General features: G+C 39.0%; 1 protein-coding gene across 1 annotated transcript; it reads left to right on the top strand.

The window, feature by feature from the left end:
• Window positions 1-1493: 1493 nt before the first annotated feature.
• Window positions 1494-16049, top strand: LOC113131947 (gamma-adducin-like). The gene is made up of 15 exons (XM_026309731.1): window positions 1494-1740; window positions 2580-2817; window positions 3946-4090; window positions 4752-4903; window positions 5587-5667; window positions 7949-8098; window positions 8378-8521; window positions 9007-9105; window positions 9581-9754; window positions 11242-11502; window positions 11696-11812; window positions 12107-12196; window positions 12609-12732; window positions 14068-14163; window positions 14316-16049. Exons 2-15 carry the CDS (start codon window positions 2617-2619, stop codon window positions 14564-14566), a joined length of 2085 nt encoding a protein of 694 aa, XP_026165516.1. The 5' UTR covers window positions 1494-1740; window positions 2580-2616; the 3' UTR covers window positions 14567-16049.
• The last annotated feature ends 2674 nt before the right edge of the window (window positions 16050-18723 follow it).

The raw sequence follows: 18723 nt of genomic DNA, 5'->3' as shown, positions 1-18723 counted from the left end.
CTCTTTTATCTGTGGACATCAGTATCCTCAGCAGTAATCTGTATGAATGAGACTTCGACTAATAACACCTGACATTTGGTCAATGCTTCCATGATAGACTGTCCTGGCTGAAAAGTTCAAATACTCAGCAAGAATGTGGGGGCCTGCGGGTGGGACGATGTTGTGTATCTCTCTCTGTGTGTACGAGGATATTTAAGCTTGTATGTGGTTTCGGTGGGAACTCTGCCAAAAACAGGGAGGCAGGGATTGAGGGGTCACACTGCTCCAGAGTGAGAAAGTTCTGCTTTTCATTACATCAACCCATATGTGCACATATCTGCTCCGCCTCCCAGACTCCACTGTTTCCTCGAATTGTTATGTCAGTCAGTGATCCAATCCTTCTCTCGCCTACCTCCACAACCTAAATACTTGTGTGAGCGTGTCTGATTGTGTGCAATTAAATGCTGGATGTTATCTGGCACCTATTCTACACCCAAATCTGTGGGCTGGTACGACTAGGCTACTGAGAAATTTTGAGATTCAAGAGTTGCATTGACTTACTATGGAGCGCATCTGTATATTGCAACGATACTTTCTGGAAAGACTGACCAGCAAGGCAGAAAAGAGTTGAGTTCTGGTGGGAAGAGAGGAGGGATCCCTGCTCTCTTGAGCAGGCTAAATCTACAGTAGTTTTGATCTTGTTATTTTGTTCTTATTCCTCATTTATAGAAAGAACCAATTTACTGTAGACTTGCAGAAAAGCACCATGAAAGAGTTTTTTTGTAACAATGCAGCACTTGTTTGTCTGACAGAGCTCAGCCTGATGCACACAATACAATATTTTTTAATGGTATGCATATGTTTGACACATGAAAGCAATTACAATATACTGTGTGTGTGTGAATCTGAATAAATAGAAATAGTAGCCTGTGGATTTTTTTTTTTTTTTTAAAGAACATCTGTGTTTCATTGCTTTCCCTGAGTAAACTTCCTTTATTTTGGAAAACATTGTGGTGGAGGGCTCACTTTTTGAGGAAAACACTTGTTCTGGCTTTGAAGTGCTCTGTTTTGATATGGCTGGGCCGTATAACTTTGATGAAAATCTCTGGAGTCGCTGTGGGAAGAGAGGAGCCTCAGTTTTCTATGAATTAAGTAGCAAGAGGTAAAGAATCACACATATAGACACAAAGAGGGATAAGGTAATAGAAGATTATTCTAGAAAAATCACAAACTCTGCTTTAAATCATCACCAATTACATTGGCTGATCTATAAGAAGTTCCTTTGAGCATTGTTAGGAATTTCACAAGAGATAAAACGATATCATAGAAATAAGGTCGCCTCACTACAATGTAGGATTATTATAGAAAGCTACCGTGTGGCTGTACAAAAAAAGAAAATGAACTGATCTCGAGTGGCCATTTCTTTGTCCCGCTACGCACATAAGGCCTAGTGGGTGGATAAGTGAAGTCACATGGTCACTTTTCCTTTTTCCCCACACAAACACACCCACATCCTTCTCCATGCAGCCACTCTTCAACTCACTACTTGCACACAGCGGGCACCCTGCTCCGTCTGGATACTGTAGCAGCTCCAAGTTGCGCCCCGCACTCATTTTTCTTCCCCCCACAATGTAGGATCCGAATCGGGAATAACATCAGTCTGATTTGCCTTTATCATCATTCCTGGAGCCTCTTATCGGAAAATTTCGGCATCACATCATCCGAAGGCGGTTAATTCACGAGCTGAGCACTTAGTTTCAGGTAATCTGCAACTTACAGTAACACTTTTCCTCGTGGGGTTAGTGGTTCGCTTTGTTTTTATGGCGCTTGGAAAAGACTCCAAGTGTAGTTTCGTCTAATGTATTCTCCTCTCCCGTTACCTTTCTTAGTATAAATACTTTAAAGTTGTAATTTGATGCCAGGCATGGAGTGCTCTGGATAATGGGATGCTGCTAAACCAGAAATAAAGAATAGTCCTTTTGTTTTGGTGTGTTGAAACTATTTCCTTTCCAGGCCTACTGTAAAGTAGCCCTGCTGTGTCTCCTGGATGCCCCCGCCCCCACATCCAGGTAACGCTGCAGCTCCAGAGGTGCTAAGTGCAATTCAAACTGGCAAATTTACACGAGGCCTACCTTTGTTTACTGTAGACCCAAGAAGTGGGGAAAACTTGCTGCTTTTATCTCACACTTGTTAAGCTGGTGTCCATCTGTGAAGAGGAGAACACTCTGCATATGTGCTAAAACCTACTAAGTGACAGAAAAGACATGCTTGTGCGAATGAAAGTTGTTGGGTCTGTAAGTGTTTGTGCAGAGGTATGATTGAATGCTGTGTTATTTAACTGTACTTCTGTTAAAATACGTGCAATACTGTATTCCCAGCAGCTATGACTGAATCATCCTTTTTGCACATCAATAGCATTGTACTTAGAAAGCAATGTCAATCATATAACAATGTTCGCCTTGCTTTTGTCTCAATCCCTGCAATTACATGAGTCACCAATGTACCCATGTACCCGTAGCTTTTCTGTTGAAACAGCACCCATCGCCTCGACAGCCTGATTGTGAAATAAGCCGTGATTTGTCATCCTCAATCTCATGCAGATTCCAGAGGGAGAGCAGGAGGCTGTGCAGTAAAGACATGAGTCTGGTGGAGGTGAGGCAGACGCCAGGGTCTCTGACCCTGTCCTTGTCTAGCAACGACACCAAGGAGCGCTACTTCGACCGCGTGGACGAGAGTGACCCCGACTACCTCCGCAGCAGGAACATGTCACCGGACCTGAGACAGGACTTCAACATGATGGAGCAGAAGAAGAGGGTCACCCAAATTCTGCAGAGTCCAGTATGTAAGCCTGCAGCTCTATATATAGTGCACTCCTACACACAAGCCTTCACTGTGTATGAGTAATAAGCAGTGTTTATAAAGCTGGAGAGATGTGATGTATCTTCAGTTAAAACGTTTGTATTTTCCTTAGCTGTGAGTTTACTGTGTAAAATAGTGCCACTGCCTCAGTTTACAGATATAGACAAGGAAAGCAGTGCTAAACCACAGCTGCAGTTACAATGAAATATGCCACTGCCACAGATATGCTTCCAAAGTCCCAATAACCAGAAATGATCTGGTTTCTCAGCTGTCTTCTTGTATTATCCTGAGAGGTGTTTCTGTTATTTAGCCCACCCTCACTGGCATAAATAGGATGGACAAAATGATAGAAACGTCTGTCAGTGCAGCGTAATACAGTTCATGAGCACCGCAAACGGCAGCCTCCAAAATAATCATACAGTTGAATCAATGCCCGAAACGATTTCAGCACAAACTGAACATTATTGCCTTCACGAAGGGAGATATTGTTGTAGGATTCTTGTATTACACTACAGTTGTTTTAGCTCTAGTGTGAATTGGAGCAGATATTATAATGTAACCTATAAGAATGAGAAACACAGCAGTGCAGTCTGGTTGGATGGAGTGTAAGGAGGTGCACATGCCAATGAAGAGCATAGAAATAAGACGAGCCCACACTCATATGCAATTGCATAACAGGCCCAACAAGTGGAGCTCATCTTGTCACCATGGGAACCGTGGTCGGATGAAACAGAATGCTGAGGCTTAGTTGTAGCACACAGGAAAATAATACTGTTTCAAGATTCACAGGCTACTCTTGAAGGCAAAAATTTGGTTTAATGTGATCTCCCCTGCTTCTAGTGAAGTCCCCTTTCACAGACATACAAAGAGGTTTACGGTGGTCAGTGATTTGTTTACAGTTGTAATAAGGACAGTCTCAAAGCATGCTGTGCTCCCTGACATCCTGAGGTGTTGCAATGAGGTCGAGGTCAGCTTGTGTATATCTGGGTTGCTAGGTTATAGGAGCTTTACAATGTTGTGTGTTTCTCCCCTCACTCCTCACCTTACCTTAGCTCACCTTACTCTACAGGAAAAAAGTCAGAGTGCCTTTTCTTTTTTTGTCCACAGGTGTTTAAAGATGAATTGGAGGGCCTGATTCAGGACCAGCTGACAAAGGGAAACACCCCGACAGGTCTGCTGGCTCTGAGACAGATTGCTGACCTGGTCATGGCCAGCACAGTGGGAGGGGCTGGTCCCTTGACATCTCCAATCAGTGAGTGTCAGTGTGTTTCACTGTTCGTGTGTGTGAATGTCCCTGTCTATTGTCCTTTGGGCACTGATTGTCATGCACCATGTGCACTCTGCGTGCATTATGCAGGATGAGTATCTTCATTGTAAGAGGCTAAATTCTCAGACTCTTGTGACACTGAACAACCCTTAAACAGCAGAAAAGGCAGAAAATTATTGACAGCATTCTTCATTGTCAGGGTTTCCATTAAGCAGCCCGCATGACCGATTTTGGTAATGAATTACAGCAGTTTGCAATGCTAATTATGTTAGCATCAAATCTTTGCCTTGCTGGAGGGGAAGGTCACAGTACACTCTGAAAACCCTGAAATCAAATTAAAAAAGTTTGACTCCCAGCTGTAAATGTTTGGAAAATATCTCTGTAGGAAATATCTGTGAAATCACTAAGGCAGACCTGGTCTTACATGGCTGTAAAAGCCAGGCTCCAGTATCAATAAATGTCCTTATATGGTCTTATAGTTCAAAAATATCCTTAAGTTTCTTGTCGAGAATTCTGGGCAGGGCTTTTTTGAAGATTCAGTTCAAGTTCCTTAGGATGATTACCTTTATCTTTTGTGGGGCTAAACCATATAAACACTCTTGTGTATGCACTGCAAGGTACTGATGAAGTTATGTCCCCTTGGCAGGCTTTGGGATGGTGACACCAGTCAATGACTTGTATGGCATTGAGTCTCCCTCCTTTGCAAAAGGGGAGAAACAGAATCGCTGCAAGTTGGCCAGCCTCTACAGACTCGTTGACCTGTTCAGCTGGGCTCGTTTTACAAGCTCCTACATTACTGTGAGTATAAATTTCACAATCACGCTCCAGTGCTCACCTGCTTATGTATGCAGCACAAGACTTATATATCTTTATGTGAGCCTGGTGTTCTCTGGCTCTGGGAAGGGTTTAAGAGGAACACCTCTTTCTTTCAGAAATCATATATTATTTATGATTTTGAAAAGTTAAATTTTTGTGAACTCCTCTCCAATAGCAGGAAGTCACACTGAAATATGTGATGAACATCTGAAATGTCACAATGTAAAGCTCAGATTTTCCCTAAAGACGAAGCCTAAAAAGTCAGCTTTATATACCCACACACCAATTTTAAAGTTTTTTTTGAAGTGAAGAGAGCTTTCCTCTGTGGTTCACACTTTTCTGTACTCTTGAATTGGTGAAATGACTCTCTACTCTGCGTAGCTGCTACACCAACTTAAAGAACTTTTAAAAGTATCGACATTAGGTCTCTGGTGGTGTCACTGCTTTTTAATGCACTTTTTGGCCCTGACAAGGATGAATTTATGGAAGAAACACTTTTGCAGACGCAGGCTCAGGTTCAAGTTGCAGGCTCAGGTTCTCCTGTATGAGCTCAACAAATACTGATTATAAATAAAGACATTTCTGAATATTGGCATTTTCTTTTGCAATTCATGTGATTACAGTCTAAATAAGTTTTGGATTTTAATATGTTCATTTTGTTTCAGGTACGTGTCAGTAAAGAGCAAGATCATGTTCTTATTAGTCCACGAGGTCTGTCTTTCGCAGAGGTGACCGCAGCAAATTTGGTGAGCACAATATTTGTGTTTTGTTATGGCCTACAAATGTTTTATGGAAAATTATCGACAAATTATTGACAAATTATGTGAGGAATAGGTTGTTAATGTGTAGCAATTCCTGTGACTTTGTCTTTGATGGGACTGCCAGGCACCGGGTGACAGTACATTGGTTTTAACTACACTTGATGGTAGTACCGACTGTGTTTTGAACCTACATTATATCTCCCAGATATGTTTCCATTAGAGTTCCTGCAGGTTTCTAGATGTGTCTGATAGTAAAAACTAGCACGATCCGAGTGTAGCCAGTGTGGTACAGTGCCCATCAGAGTTTTGGAGGTTAAATTCTTTGCTGACCAACAGGGAACACCTGATGAAACAGTTCTGTGCTAACCACTGTGAGTACACCGCAGCACTGCCTATTTTATGCACTGCCATATCTGCACATTTTGCAATAATTACTTAGGTTGAGTTTAATTGAATAGATGTACAACAGTGTGCGAAATTACTTGTGAGTTTGGCACCCCATGTGACCTGGATATAAATAAATTAAATTTCAGTTTCTTTTTGTGCTTACAAAATAAAAAAAATATGCTAAAACCACTTTTGAGAAATTAAATAATACAATCTAAAGCGTAGGCCTATTATACCAGCACCCCATTGACAGCCAAATGACTCCAAATTGCTCTAATTTGTCTGTACAGCAAAACTAACATCTGCTTATGCTTGTGTTTCTCAAGTTTTCACTATTTATTTGATGTGCAATGCTTATAGCATGAAAATGAATGAAACAAAGATGTTTGTTTTGCAGAAAATATTTGATAATGCATCACTCAACAGTTTCGAGTCATTTGGACAGCAATGAGATACTAAGACCTATGCATATAAACATATAATGTATACTTTCTCGATAATGTTATAAGCACAATCTTTTATTTTGCATATACAGGCATGCAAAAACATGGCTTTATTATACCCAAAATGCCTTTATTAATATCCTGGTTATATTAGTGCCACCTTCAAAAAGCTAAAAACCTAAATTAGTGAAACTTGTACACTCACTTGTCAGTCAAATTATATTGAATTTTCAAATGAGTCTGAAAGTCTGGCTCATTAAAAAAGAAAGAATAATGGTGACCATGGAGGAGCTGAGGTCAGTAAAGCAAAGTAGTCACCTTTTAAGTTTAATGAAGGGTTGTTTCTTTTATATGTTAATGGAGGGCGAGGGAGGAAGGAAAAGAGCGAGACCAGCAAGGAGCATAGAGGAGAGAGGAAAGGGGTTCAATAGTAGGTCAGGAGAGGAGACTTCTATTACTGCAACTGTCTACGCCTCCAGAGCCCATCAACTTTAAGAAGCTACCAGTAAAAAAAACACCTACAAGGTGAACATGAATAACCCTTTGTATAATCATTCTAAGCTTGTTTCGAGCTGTTTCTCCACCAATGTGTATGTAAACACGGTCCAGCAACACACAACCAAACACGCACACAACAGCAGCGCTGCTGTAATTAGTCCTAGAGGAAAAATTAGAGTAAGTCATCTAATAGAAACGATAATGATATGAGCCATTCTGAACTGAATCATGGTTACAAGATTACTTCCAGCAAAAAGAAACTAACATTTCTTGAATTTTAGGATATGTACAATTATTTTGTTTAAATGTTCTGATGATTCTTGATAAAATACAGAAGGGAAAAAATATCTGTCAGGCAGTTTGGACTATCAGTGTTTGTTATTCAGCAAACTATATAGGTACATAAAAGATACAGTGAAGTATTTGGCTTTAAAGACATGTTGCGATATATTTACATATGCACAAGGTTGCACACATATAAATACATGTGCGTGCATTTGGACAGATTCCTGCTAATGATTTGACTTGATTCCACTTATAAAATGGCAGCAAAAAGCAGGGAAGAAGACCTTTAGAGCTTACAAATATAGAGGGAAACGGTGCAAGTGCCAAAATATTCAAAAAATAGGCTGTGTAAATATGATTATGGTTATTATGAAGAGTGAAATCCATTCAGCATGTATTGGAGGCCTCATGGATACCAAGATGTAGGTAAGAAATAAATCAATGTGAACATTCGTTTACAGAGTACCTTCCATGATTCTGTTATACTGTATGTAATTAATTATTCTATAGTTTTAGAAATTGCTAGTCTTTAATATCCTGAAATAACAGGGAGTTGGTTTTTCTATTAAACTACTACCACTGCCTTGTACTGCCTTCTGGTATTCATCATATCACATCTACTATGCTGTTTTTTTTTCTTTTGTCATCTCTAGGTGAAAGTAAACATAATTGGGGAAATGGTGGACCAGGGTGCTACTGATATGGGAATCGACCATTTCGGATTTGTTCCTCATGCGGCCATTTATTCCATGCGTCCTGATGTGAGATGCATCATCCACATACATACTCCTGCCACAGCTGCTGTAAGTACACTCCAGGCAAATATTAAACTTACTTCATCTTAATCAAAGTATAAAGGCTGTTGCTAGGTGCTTATTTTGCACCACAGGAAAAGGGATGAATTAAAAGCCTAGTTGTTTTAGAGGTGCTTTTAACATTTGCTTTGAAGCGCGGCTGTAAAATGCACAGCACATGATGAACATCGCTGTGTTAGGATTTATTTGTGCCTGATAGCAAAAAATGTGCCTGAGTTTAAATGTTAGTGCGTCACGGTCTCACTTGCTTTTATCCCATGTTAACAGGTGTCCTCGATGAAATGTGGAATCCTGCCCATTTCCCAGGAGGCTTTGCTTCTGGGAGACGTGAGCTGCTTTGGTTACCATGGCAGCCTGTATAATAAAGAGGAGAAGGTGGAGTTTCAGAAAGCGCTGGGCCCTACTGCCAAGGTACTGTCAAACCAAGGGACTCCATTAGTGACAGGCTCACTTTCGCATGGAAGGGAGAGGCCTTTGAGCAAGTGCTCGTAAAAAAGTCATCAGCTATTACATTAGACTTTATGGACAAGATCATATCAAGATATGAGATCTTCTGTATCCTAAATAAATTAATATGTGCATAAAATATCATATTCAGAAATGAGGTGTTTCAAAAATGCATTGTTACTAAAATACTAGCCAGTTTGTGTTGAATATCAATTATATTATTTAAACAGGGAACATATTAGATATTAGAAACACGTTTTTTGACACCTACATCTACAGAAATTGTATTAATACTATACCTGTGTCATGTCAAGACAAGTGTTGTTAAGGAAACTAATTAATTTGATAATGAAGGCATACGAGAATTAATAAATCCACATCGACATATATCTGGATATGCTAATGATTTAGCTCAGCTGGATTTGTTCAATGGTTCATGTGTTTTCCAGGTGATGATTCTTATGAACCATGGGCTGCTTGCTTTGGGAGAAACGGTAGAAGAAGCTTTTTACTATGTCTACCACTCGCAGCAAGCATGTGAAATCCAGGTAAATTTATCTAAAGTTATCTTCATGTTTATTAAACACAGATAAAACGGTTTCCTTTCTATAGTAGTCCCTAAAATGGAAGCATGTGTGGAAAAAAGCTAAGTCAAATATGTGTTAGAGAGTTGACAGTCAGAGCCAGGTGGAGCCCTGCAGTTTCTGAGACACTCCTGTTGCTTTGTGTCAGGGAGGCAGTTTTTTCATCATCCTGCTGTGTCTGGATTGGATTTGTTTTTGACACACTGACAGCTTAGTTCACATGCAATTACAGTTCTTTTTAGATGAAAATCCTACTGTCTCTCAGAAGAAAGAATATTTTCTGAAATGTGAAAAGTGTTGAAATTGTAGAATTTACATGAATGCATACAAGAAAATTGTCATCGATTTTTGTTCAATATAATGATTTGCCTTGTGACACCAAAAATTACAATGTGTTACTAGAATAATTTTGTTATTGTTATTACCTGCCTTTATTTAGGTGAATGCTTTGGGGTGTTCAGGCAGCGTGGACAATCTCGTGCTGCTTAACAGGGAGAAGTTTAAACCCCTAACCCAGGGAGTGGCTGCTGCCAGGGTGGTAATAGACAATGAGGTCAAGTGGAAAGTGGGCGAGGCCGAGTTTGAGTCCCTTATGAGGATGCTTGACAACCTGGTAAGTGAACCCTGACCTTTGCCTTTTACCCATGATGCTTTAAGTTTCCTGTCTCAGACACTTCCACGGGAAGTGAACACAATGAAACTAGATATGTTTTTGTTAATCAGATCTGAAAATGTTTTGTATAACTGAATCATATGGTTTTATAATATCTGTGTATGTTTTCACTACAATTACACACACTCATGTAATAATTGTGGGAACCTGCTAACCGCAGTGATCTGTTCTTTGTCTGTGGCTAGCAGGCTCGCTGCTGATCTGGTTATACCCTTGAGATTTCTGTCTTGTGCTGGATTTCTGTCAATTTAAACCCCCCTATTCTAACTACACTGCTAATGACCAGAGCATGACATGTTCTGTGTATCTCTTTGCTACTCACTAACAACTGTGGCTGAAGTGAGCTGCAGCTGTGTTAATTCTGTGTGGTCACAGCCCGCCCACCCTCTCAATCATAGCTTCCAGATGGTGAGGCATGCCTTGGTCAGTTCAAACAACACAGACCACACAGTCACTTAGTGTAAAGAGTCTTGTGTACTCAATCTGGAAGAAGGATTTGTGTTTTCTCTAATACTGTTTAATATGACACTAGATGTAAACGCCAATACACCCACTGCAACAGGAAGTCTGTTCTTCCAAGGCAGGAGGTGGAGTTTGCTTGTTGTAGGGAATGACATCAGAAATAATCCCAACGGTGAAATCCAAAACAAAGACAACAAGAGCTCTGCACTAAAGGTCACAGTTAATAATACAGGAGAAAGAAAATGATTTACAGCAACAGTAATGAAAAGAACATGGTGTATTACTTTGACATATCACTTTCCCAAACCAAACAAGGAGATAGAAAGGACAGATAAGGCTCCTCTACAAACAGATGAAGTGTGTCACTGACCACTGCTCATTGTATGGAAAAGAAATACATCACATTGAAAAAACAAATCACAAAAGAATAAGTTTAGTGTGTGTAGTTGTGTACTTTTTGTCTGTGCAGAAATCTATTAAAAGCTACAGTTCATGTTTTCTGTATTCTATATAAAAGCCATGATTCACATTTTTCGATAAAAAATTACAGGGGGTTTTGTCGATGGCTTGCCTACACTGTGGAAGGGATTGTTTTCAGTGGCACACCTGTCATATTGCCTGCAAGAAAATGCCAATTTTGATTGTAGTGTCGCGCTGCCAGATTCAAACTGCACTCTGCATATACTACCATCAGTAGTTCCCTTCAGTGCTTTTCTAGTTGTCTCTCCCACTGTTTGATGTATGTTTTATCTTTTCGCTCTGAAACTGGGCTTGTCTGCAAATGCCTTGTTTGTATCTACAGCATTGTTCAATATTTAAAAGCACTGTGTAAGTGGATCTTGGGTGTCCTGTGAATCTTTTGAATTCTGTATCTTTTATAATTTATACTTAATGATTACTAAATGGATTGTAAAATGACAGCAAGCAGTATTTTAAAATGATTCCTCTCCTTCCTGACCTTGTAGGGATACAGAACAAGCTACTCTTACAGAAACCCCATAGTCCGTGAAAAACCCCGCTCTAAAAATGACGTGGAGATCCCTGCCACGGTGTCTGCTGTGACACCGGAGGACAGTGAACTGGGTCTGCGTAGTCCCTTCAAGTTTATGGTGCAGAAACAGCAAAGAGAAAGGACCCGGTGGCTCAACTCACCCAACAGCTACTTGAAGGTCAATGTTCCTGAACAGTCACCCAGTGGGGATGTCAGCCCAAGGACCAAAATTATGGTATGCTTTCATGTCAAACTATAACAAGAAATTTAATAATTAAAACCTTACATTTTGGACATGTGCGCTTGGGAGTGTCCCTTCCTTTGTATTACCCTGCCCTCTTGTGGCAAATTAGATAAATGCATGTTTTAAATTACATGAGGTTTTTTCCTGTTTTTCTTATAATTCTTTCCCCTTTTTATTCTCTCAGTGGATGAAGTCTTCACAGCCAGGGAACAACACTGGAACCCCAATAAAGATTGAGGACCCCAACCAGTTTGTCCCACTCAACACTGATCCCACAGAGGTTTTGGACAAGAGGAACCGGGTCAGTTGTAAACATCACATATTCACGCAACACTGCCCCTGTGCCTGACATGAGATATGTTCTGAGAAAGACTGCTAATAAACATTTTAATTCACAGTTAATCTTTCATTTATTTTCTTGATTAATCAATGACTCATTTTGTCTAAGAATTTAAAACCCCTAAAATACTCAATTTTTATATGACAAAGAAAAGCATCACGTTACACCTGCTCTTTGCTGGTGGTGGTGATGTTAAGATATTGTGAGCAATGTCAAAAATGAGTTTAATATAATGTTTATGGAAAAAAATTTCAGATAAAAGAACAGCACAGAGGTGACCAGATGACACCAGGACCAAAGTCTCAGTTACTAGCAGGCATTGTTGTGGACACCATACCAGGACCAGTGAGTATACCTATAGTAATGTCACTGTAGTTTACAGCTCTTAAAACATTAAAAGCAATCACCACAGCATTTTATGCTGAGCAGCACAACATCTTATTTATCCTGCAAAATACCAGTTCTCTTTTAGACTTGTGCCAAAAGTATTAATAGACTTGGTCAACTGCCACCAAAGTGACAGTCCCCCTATTATTGCTTAAGTAAAGACAATACAAGGAAAAAAACATCAACCTCAGCCAGAAACAGAAAACTGAGCAGGGTATGTGCAACCAAGTCAGATTCAAAAATACAAAGAAATGTGAGGATACTCCTTAATTTCATTTTTTAAAGTCAATCTTTAGCACATGAGCACTTACTTATGTTTACTACAAAATAGAGGACATCAGGTGACCATTTATGCTATCCTCTCTATTAGGCTTTCATCATTGAGGATGAGGAGCAGACTCGCTCTCTTCCCCCCAACCCCTTCAATGAGCTTACAGAGGTGGAACTGGAAGAATACAAGGACATGGTCCAAAGAAAACAGCAAGGCCAAGAAGGTACTAATTGCTCTTCTTCATACATTCTGTACAGGGGTCAACCTGTTTCTTTACTATTACAAGGCCTCACGGCACGTCATTGCCCTTTACTTTAATTATTCCTACTTGGGCTTACATGGGCTCATACCTGACATCATCCCGTGTAGATAATGATGTTTTGAAGTTCAAGTTATGAAAGAAACCGAGATGCAGAGACAGTGATCTCTGATTTCAGGAAGTGAGACCTACAGATAAATTGTCTGATATATAATATGGACAGTTGTTCACATGCAGATTTCTGAAGTTACATTTAACCAGCGGATGTTTTAATAAGACATTAGACGTTATTGACTGGGAAAATGAGTTGCTGTGACTCTGAATCTTAATTACTGGGTCTGATGCTGATATTTTATGGTCTGCTTATAATATAGTTTTATATATTCCACAAGTTTGCTGTACCAGGCAGTTAATTAGTCTGGCCAGACTACCTGGATCATGTCCAGAGGAAATGATGGAATGACATTCACAGTATTAAGGAACTTCCTACAAAAATGCCATCATGACAAATATATTGGTTCATAGTTTAGCTCTTCCACTGAGATGTGTTGATGAGCTGCAAAGACATCAGTCTTGCAAAATTGCTCATGTGTTGGTTATGACTATAGACAAGGACAAAGTGTTAGTGCAGCAAGGAAACATTTCTACAGCTGTGTATTCAAGTGTCACCTTTAGTTTTGAACATGCAAAATAATATTAACTAATGCCATGTCACAAAGTTGCTAATATCAGGCTAATGTCCATGCTAACTGCATGGTCCAAAATGAAATTTCTCAACTGGTATTAGATGGATCTTCATGAAAATGCACAGAGGATGAGTCACACGGACTACAGTCACCCCTTCACCTTTTCTTTAGCACCACCATGAGTTTTTGTATGAAATATCTCAATAATTATTGCATAGATTCCCATTACACTTTGTACAGATATTTATATCTCAAGAAAGAATTGTAACCACTTTAGCTTCTCAACTAATGTCATAATCAAATTAAAAATGTATGCAACACTTTGGTTTATGATCCAACACCTACAAAAATAATGACATTCACATTGGTCTCATTTGTATTTGATGCTAATTAGGAGGCGATACTAACACACTAACATGGTAAACATTTTATCTGTCAGTGTTGTCATTGTAAGCATATTACCATGTTGAAGTTAGCATTTAGTTCAAAGCACCACTGTGCCTAAGTGCCATGAAACAATGCAATTTTCATTTATATAAAGTTCATCTACTAAGCCTCACTCACATGGACATGCCAGCTTTGGTGAGCTCTGATGACTTAAATCCTTTTACAGAAGATGATGATGCCACTGATGCAGATGAGATGACCACATTTGATGGCTCTACTATTTCCCTCTCCCTCTCTCCTATAATGACACCAGCTAAACAAGGTAATTAACTAGTCAGTAGGTTTTTTTAATGATGAAGTGGTTGTTTCTGTGTTTTATGTCCCTCTTGTGTATTCTGTATTATTACAGCCTGGTTTGTGTAATTGCATCTTATTCACATCCCTCTTTACTGACTTGGTTTCATGTGTTGACAGACACAATACCCAACGGGAAAGACCACTTGGCAGAGATGGAGGAGGATCTGAGCATCGAGGTATCCAAGATGAGTGTGAGCACTTTGGAAACTGTGGAAATCTCCATAACAACGAAGGAGAAGTCGGGGGAGGCTCAGACCCCGGAGAGTCAAACCAAGTCCCCTAAGAAAAAGAAGAAGAAGTTCCGCACACCTTCGTTCTTGAAAAAGAGCAAGAAAAAGAAGGAGGATAAAGAAAAACCAGAAGCTTGAGGGCCTTTACTGTAAAATCATTGAGGTGAGATGGTTTGCTAGGGAAACATCTGAATAGTGTTGTTATTTTTAAAAGAAAGTAAAATGCGAGAATTTTTTTCTGATATTCTCCCAGGACTGGGTTGTTTTTATACATCCTTCACATTCACACCTATTATTTCATGTGAATGTTTTTCCAAGATGTGACAGAAGACAGTAATATAGATGCTTTTTTTTTTTCCTATGAGAATCTGTGATTGACCCTTCCTGAGGGCTAACTAAAATGAAAGAAATAAGAAGTGAATGCAAAATTGCATAGCTGTGTATTTTATTACCCATATTTGTAATGGGGTTAAAAAAAGATATCATAGGACACAAGTTTTTGAAGTTTATAAATGCACATTCAGATTAGGCCTCTTACATATTTGTGACTTTTTTTCATTTTTCTCTTTGCACATGATCATTGTTGAATGTACACAAAAAGCTAGGAAAATTGTTCTAACAATTTTAAATGTAATTATTACACTACCAGAGTAACAGTGACTGAATCTATTAAGATTATATAATATTTAGCCTTATGATTTGTATTTGAACATATTCATAGTTATACTACTTTGTAATGATATATGTTGGCTTATATTATAGGTATTACAATATAGTGATTGATAAATAAAGGTTAGTTTTTGCATATGTACCCTACGTACTAACACATACTAAACAGGCTGTGATTGATAGTACAGTAATAATTCATATTGTTTTTACATACAATATATGTAAGTAGTATTGTTCCCATGGTTGCTGCTTTATTGTAATTGTGACAAGGAATTGATTGACTAACAGAGGGAGCTTAGCAAAGTGGTGATTCTTGCATACTGATGTGTGACAGACTGATAAAGTTTAATTTTTACAAAACAGTCAGAAAAACACGTCCTGTTTTGATGTTGACAATGTAAGTGCCAAGCCTGAATCACAGAAAGTTGAACACGATGGATGTTTTGATTCAAGTTTGTCCAAATAGTCAGTTAATGGCAATGTGTTGTTGAAAGCTTTTCTTTGTATCCACTGTTAAAGTTTGACATGAAATATATTAGAGGACCATATATTTACATCCCAGTCAATAATGTGAATATTTTGGTTAGACCCAAAGGGTGTATACTCTATATTTGTAAATAATTTGTTTTGTGAAGTTCTTTTGTTAGGCTAAACCAAATGTTTAAACAATGAAACATAGAAATGTGACAGTACTCTCTAATAACAGTACTTTAACACTTCTTTTATCATGTTTTATCCACCTTAATTAAGCTCCTTATTTACTAAACGTGCTCAGCTCATTGTGTTTACATATTGTATTACTTATGCAATTTGTGTGCCTAGTAATTGTGTTTCCTCTGCTGTTTACATTGCCATTTGTATCACCTGGGTTTTCCCATGGTGCATTATATTACAGTCACCTTGCCTTAAAGTCAGTCTTTTAAAATCACCTTCCAACCGATGTAATAAAAGCTGTGATACATTTCCATAACTGTCTTTTGCTTACTGACTGTCATATATTGGATGTTACTGTTTAAATTTACTTAAATGTAGTTTTAAATATGAACGGGTTTCAAATTCAAATTTTTATTTGTCACATACACAGTCATACACAGTATGATATGCAGTGAAATGCTTGCACAACTGCCCGTGACCTCGGTTTTTCATGCTTGTCTTCGTTTGCATTTATTTTACACGGTGTAACTGGTTATATCCATTTCTAACAGACAAAATAGCACCTTAAGAATTCAATAAAGCTTTCTAGAAAATTACTTACACAACCTCCCATTACAAAAACAGCATCCCCTAAAACAATACCTTCTGTTCAATGACTGCACGAAGCTGTATAATCAGACTTCAGTCATGATATTAATGGGTATTGTCATGGTAATCCACTGAGAACGAACTGTGGAGACAAAGGGGATTTGGTATCTCCAACAGGTGTTCGTGTTGGGGGAGTGACAGCATCTATACATACACCACCCCCATCCTACATACACCTCTTCTATGACATAAAAAGACAAAGGTGAGATCAAAACATAGTCATTTACTTAAACATAAAAAAATACAGATTAACATTATTTTTGAAATATGACACTAATGAAGATTCATTTAAAGTCCAAACATGGGAGTTGAGAATAAATTATTTGATGATAATTAATCATGCTTTTTAGAGTAAAAGGCAGTCGTCTTCTAAAAAGCATGACTAGAGCCAGGCTCTAGATTTGTTATCTTAACAGTCCCATATAATGTCTGGATGACAAAGCTTAGCACTGAGCACTTCCATGTCCTGACAGTGCTAAGGAGAGGATGGAGCAGGTGACACATGTTTGGACTGCTGGAGTGCCCTTACACTGTGACCGCAGGGTAAAGTGCAGCTATTGTTTTAAAACAACAGGAGAATGCTGCTGCACAATGCTTCATGAGACTGCCATCTTCACAGACCTCCAGTTTATGTGAGAATAGAATCAACACAGATGAATAGTTAGATTTAAACAACTCCCCAAATGCCTTACACTACCTGCTCCAAGCAGTACACAGAGCAGCACCGTGTGACTTTGCCTTCTCTGTGATATTGTATAATCCTCAGGCTTTTCAGATTACTACAGTTGGGGTTACATTCTACACCAACCTACAGCGGGTCAGCTTTCCACGCTGTTGATAACAGTCAGTCAGTCAGTCAGCCTGCCTACAAGTCTCATAGCAAAGATGAGCCTTTTCCTGATGAGATGCTGTCAGTTTCCATCCCCCACTGAATTCCACGTCTGACTGCTTTTATCTGTCTTTTTGAACACATGGGTAGCAGTAGATAGTGTCTCAGTACATTAACACTGTTGTCTGATATGTGAAGATGCTGCACTAACAGAAGTGCAAAATAAATAGAAAGTGCATACTTACAGAAAACCAGCCATATTTCAAAAATAGACTTGTATAAGAAAACAATTTTAAGGCACCTTTCAGCAAATGTAGTCAGTTTCAGTGTCCAGACCAGGGCCGACTGTGTGTGTCAGGCCTTGCCAGACAGCTGAAATAGACTCCATGGGAGGGTGTACTCTCTCACAGGCGTCCGTTACAGGGCTGGCCACATCTGCACCGGGCCAGCCATCTGCACCCATTGTCTCAAAGGCACAACACAGCCCTGCACGCATGGCTGGCCTTGTAAAGGCAGGCCCTTTCACGTCTGTCCTCCTCCATCCGTCACAGTGTGGGGAAAATGACTTCTTAATCCATCAAAAGGACAACAGAAGTTGACCATTAAGCTAAAAGTAAATTCAATTTCAAGGGCAGTTTTTTTTCCTCAATGGGATGATGACTTTAAAGGCTACTAAAGCATAATCCCTTTCACCATCACTGCTGTCTGCTCCTAGGAGAGCGGCACTGCTCATTGTGACATTAAACACATGCATTTACTAAGTGATTACTTTCTTATCTTTTTGTGCACTTGGATCATTTTTGAGCAGGAGTATTAAGTATTTAATTTATATATTGCATCTTCACATATCAAACAAAAATGTGGTACTTAGAAACTACTGCTAGTTATTAGCTCAAATGGACAGTTAAATTACATTGGATGTGAAGTGAAATACTCTTAGTGAAAACAAGGAAGAAAATTAAGAGGAAGAAAAGCATCATCTCTAAACTGTTCCCCTGACTAGTTCAAATGTGAAGAGGTGTTAACTGCACATTATAAATACAGGCATGTGAGTAATATTATTGGATTTCTAACAGTGAAAAATTACTGCCTCAGACCCTTAAGCAACATGGTAGTCTCAAGTGACTGCATATTTATAACTGACCAACTCTGGCAAATGCCCCTGACATTCAAGTTGCACTAGTGATTAGACCTGATACTGTCTAGTACCTGGCTAAATTAATGCTTATCAGTTTAAGTCTGTTACATATTTTTACATACAAGCTGAGTGTATATGAAAGGCAGCTCTTTGTAATAATTATTCAATATATGTCAACTGAAAAAACGGAGTATTGTTACAAATAAAAGCAGGCTTTTTTTTTAGAATGTCACTGGACATAAGTGTGTTGTTTGTTACTCTCCTGCGGTATTGATAATGAGGATTTATTATGCCATAGTTGACAATGAATGCAATGTGCATGCGTTAGTGGGAGGGATTATCCATCAAGTAGGGCAA

The sequence above is a fragment of the Mastacembelus armatus genome, chromosome 15 (assembly GCF_900324485.2).
Source record: "Mastacembelus armatus chromosome 15, fMasArm1.2, whole genome shotgun sequence".
Lineage (NCBI taxonomy): Eukaryota > Metazoa > Chordata > Actinopteri > Synbranchiformes > Mastacembelidae > Mastacembelus > Mastacembelus armatus.
This window is presented reverse-complemented; position numbering and strand designations above follow the sequence as displayed.

What these genes read in the sequence shown, in the direction of transcription:
- LOC113131947 (XM_026309731.1), top strand. Translation starts at nt 2,617, where the DNA reads ATGAGTCTGGTGGAGGTGAGGCAGACGCCAGGGTCTCTGACCCTGTCC. An exon ending in AGCAAGCATGTGAAATCCAG is followed by an intron (nt 9,106 to 9,580) that starts GTAAATTTATCT and finishes GCCTTTATTTAG; the next exon opens with GTGAATGCTTTGGGGTGTTC. An exon ending in AATGACACCAGCTAAACAAG is followed by an intron (nt 14,164 to 14,315) that starts GTAATTAACTAG and finishes ATGTGTTGACAG; the next exon opens with ACACAATACCCAACGGGAAA.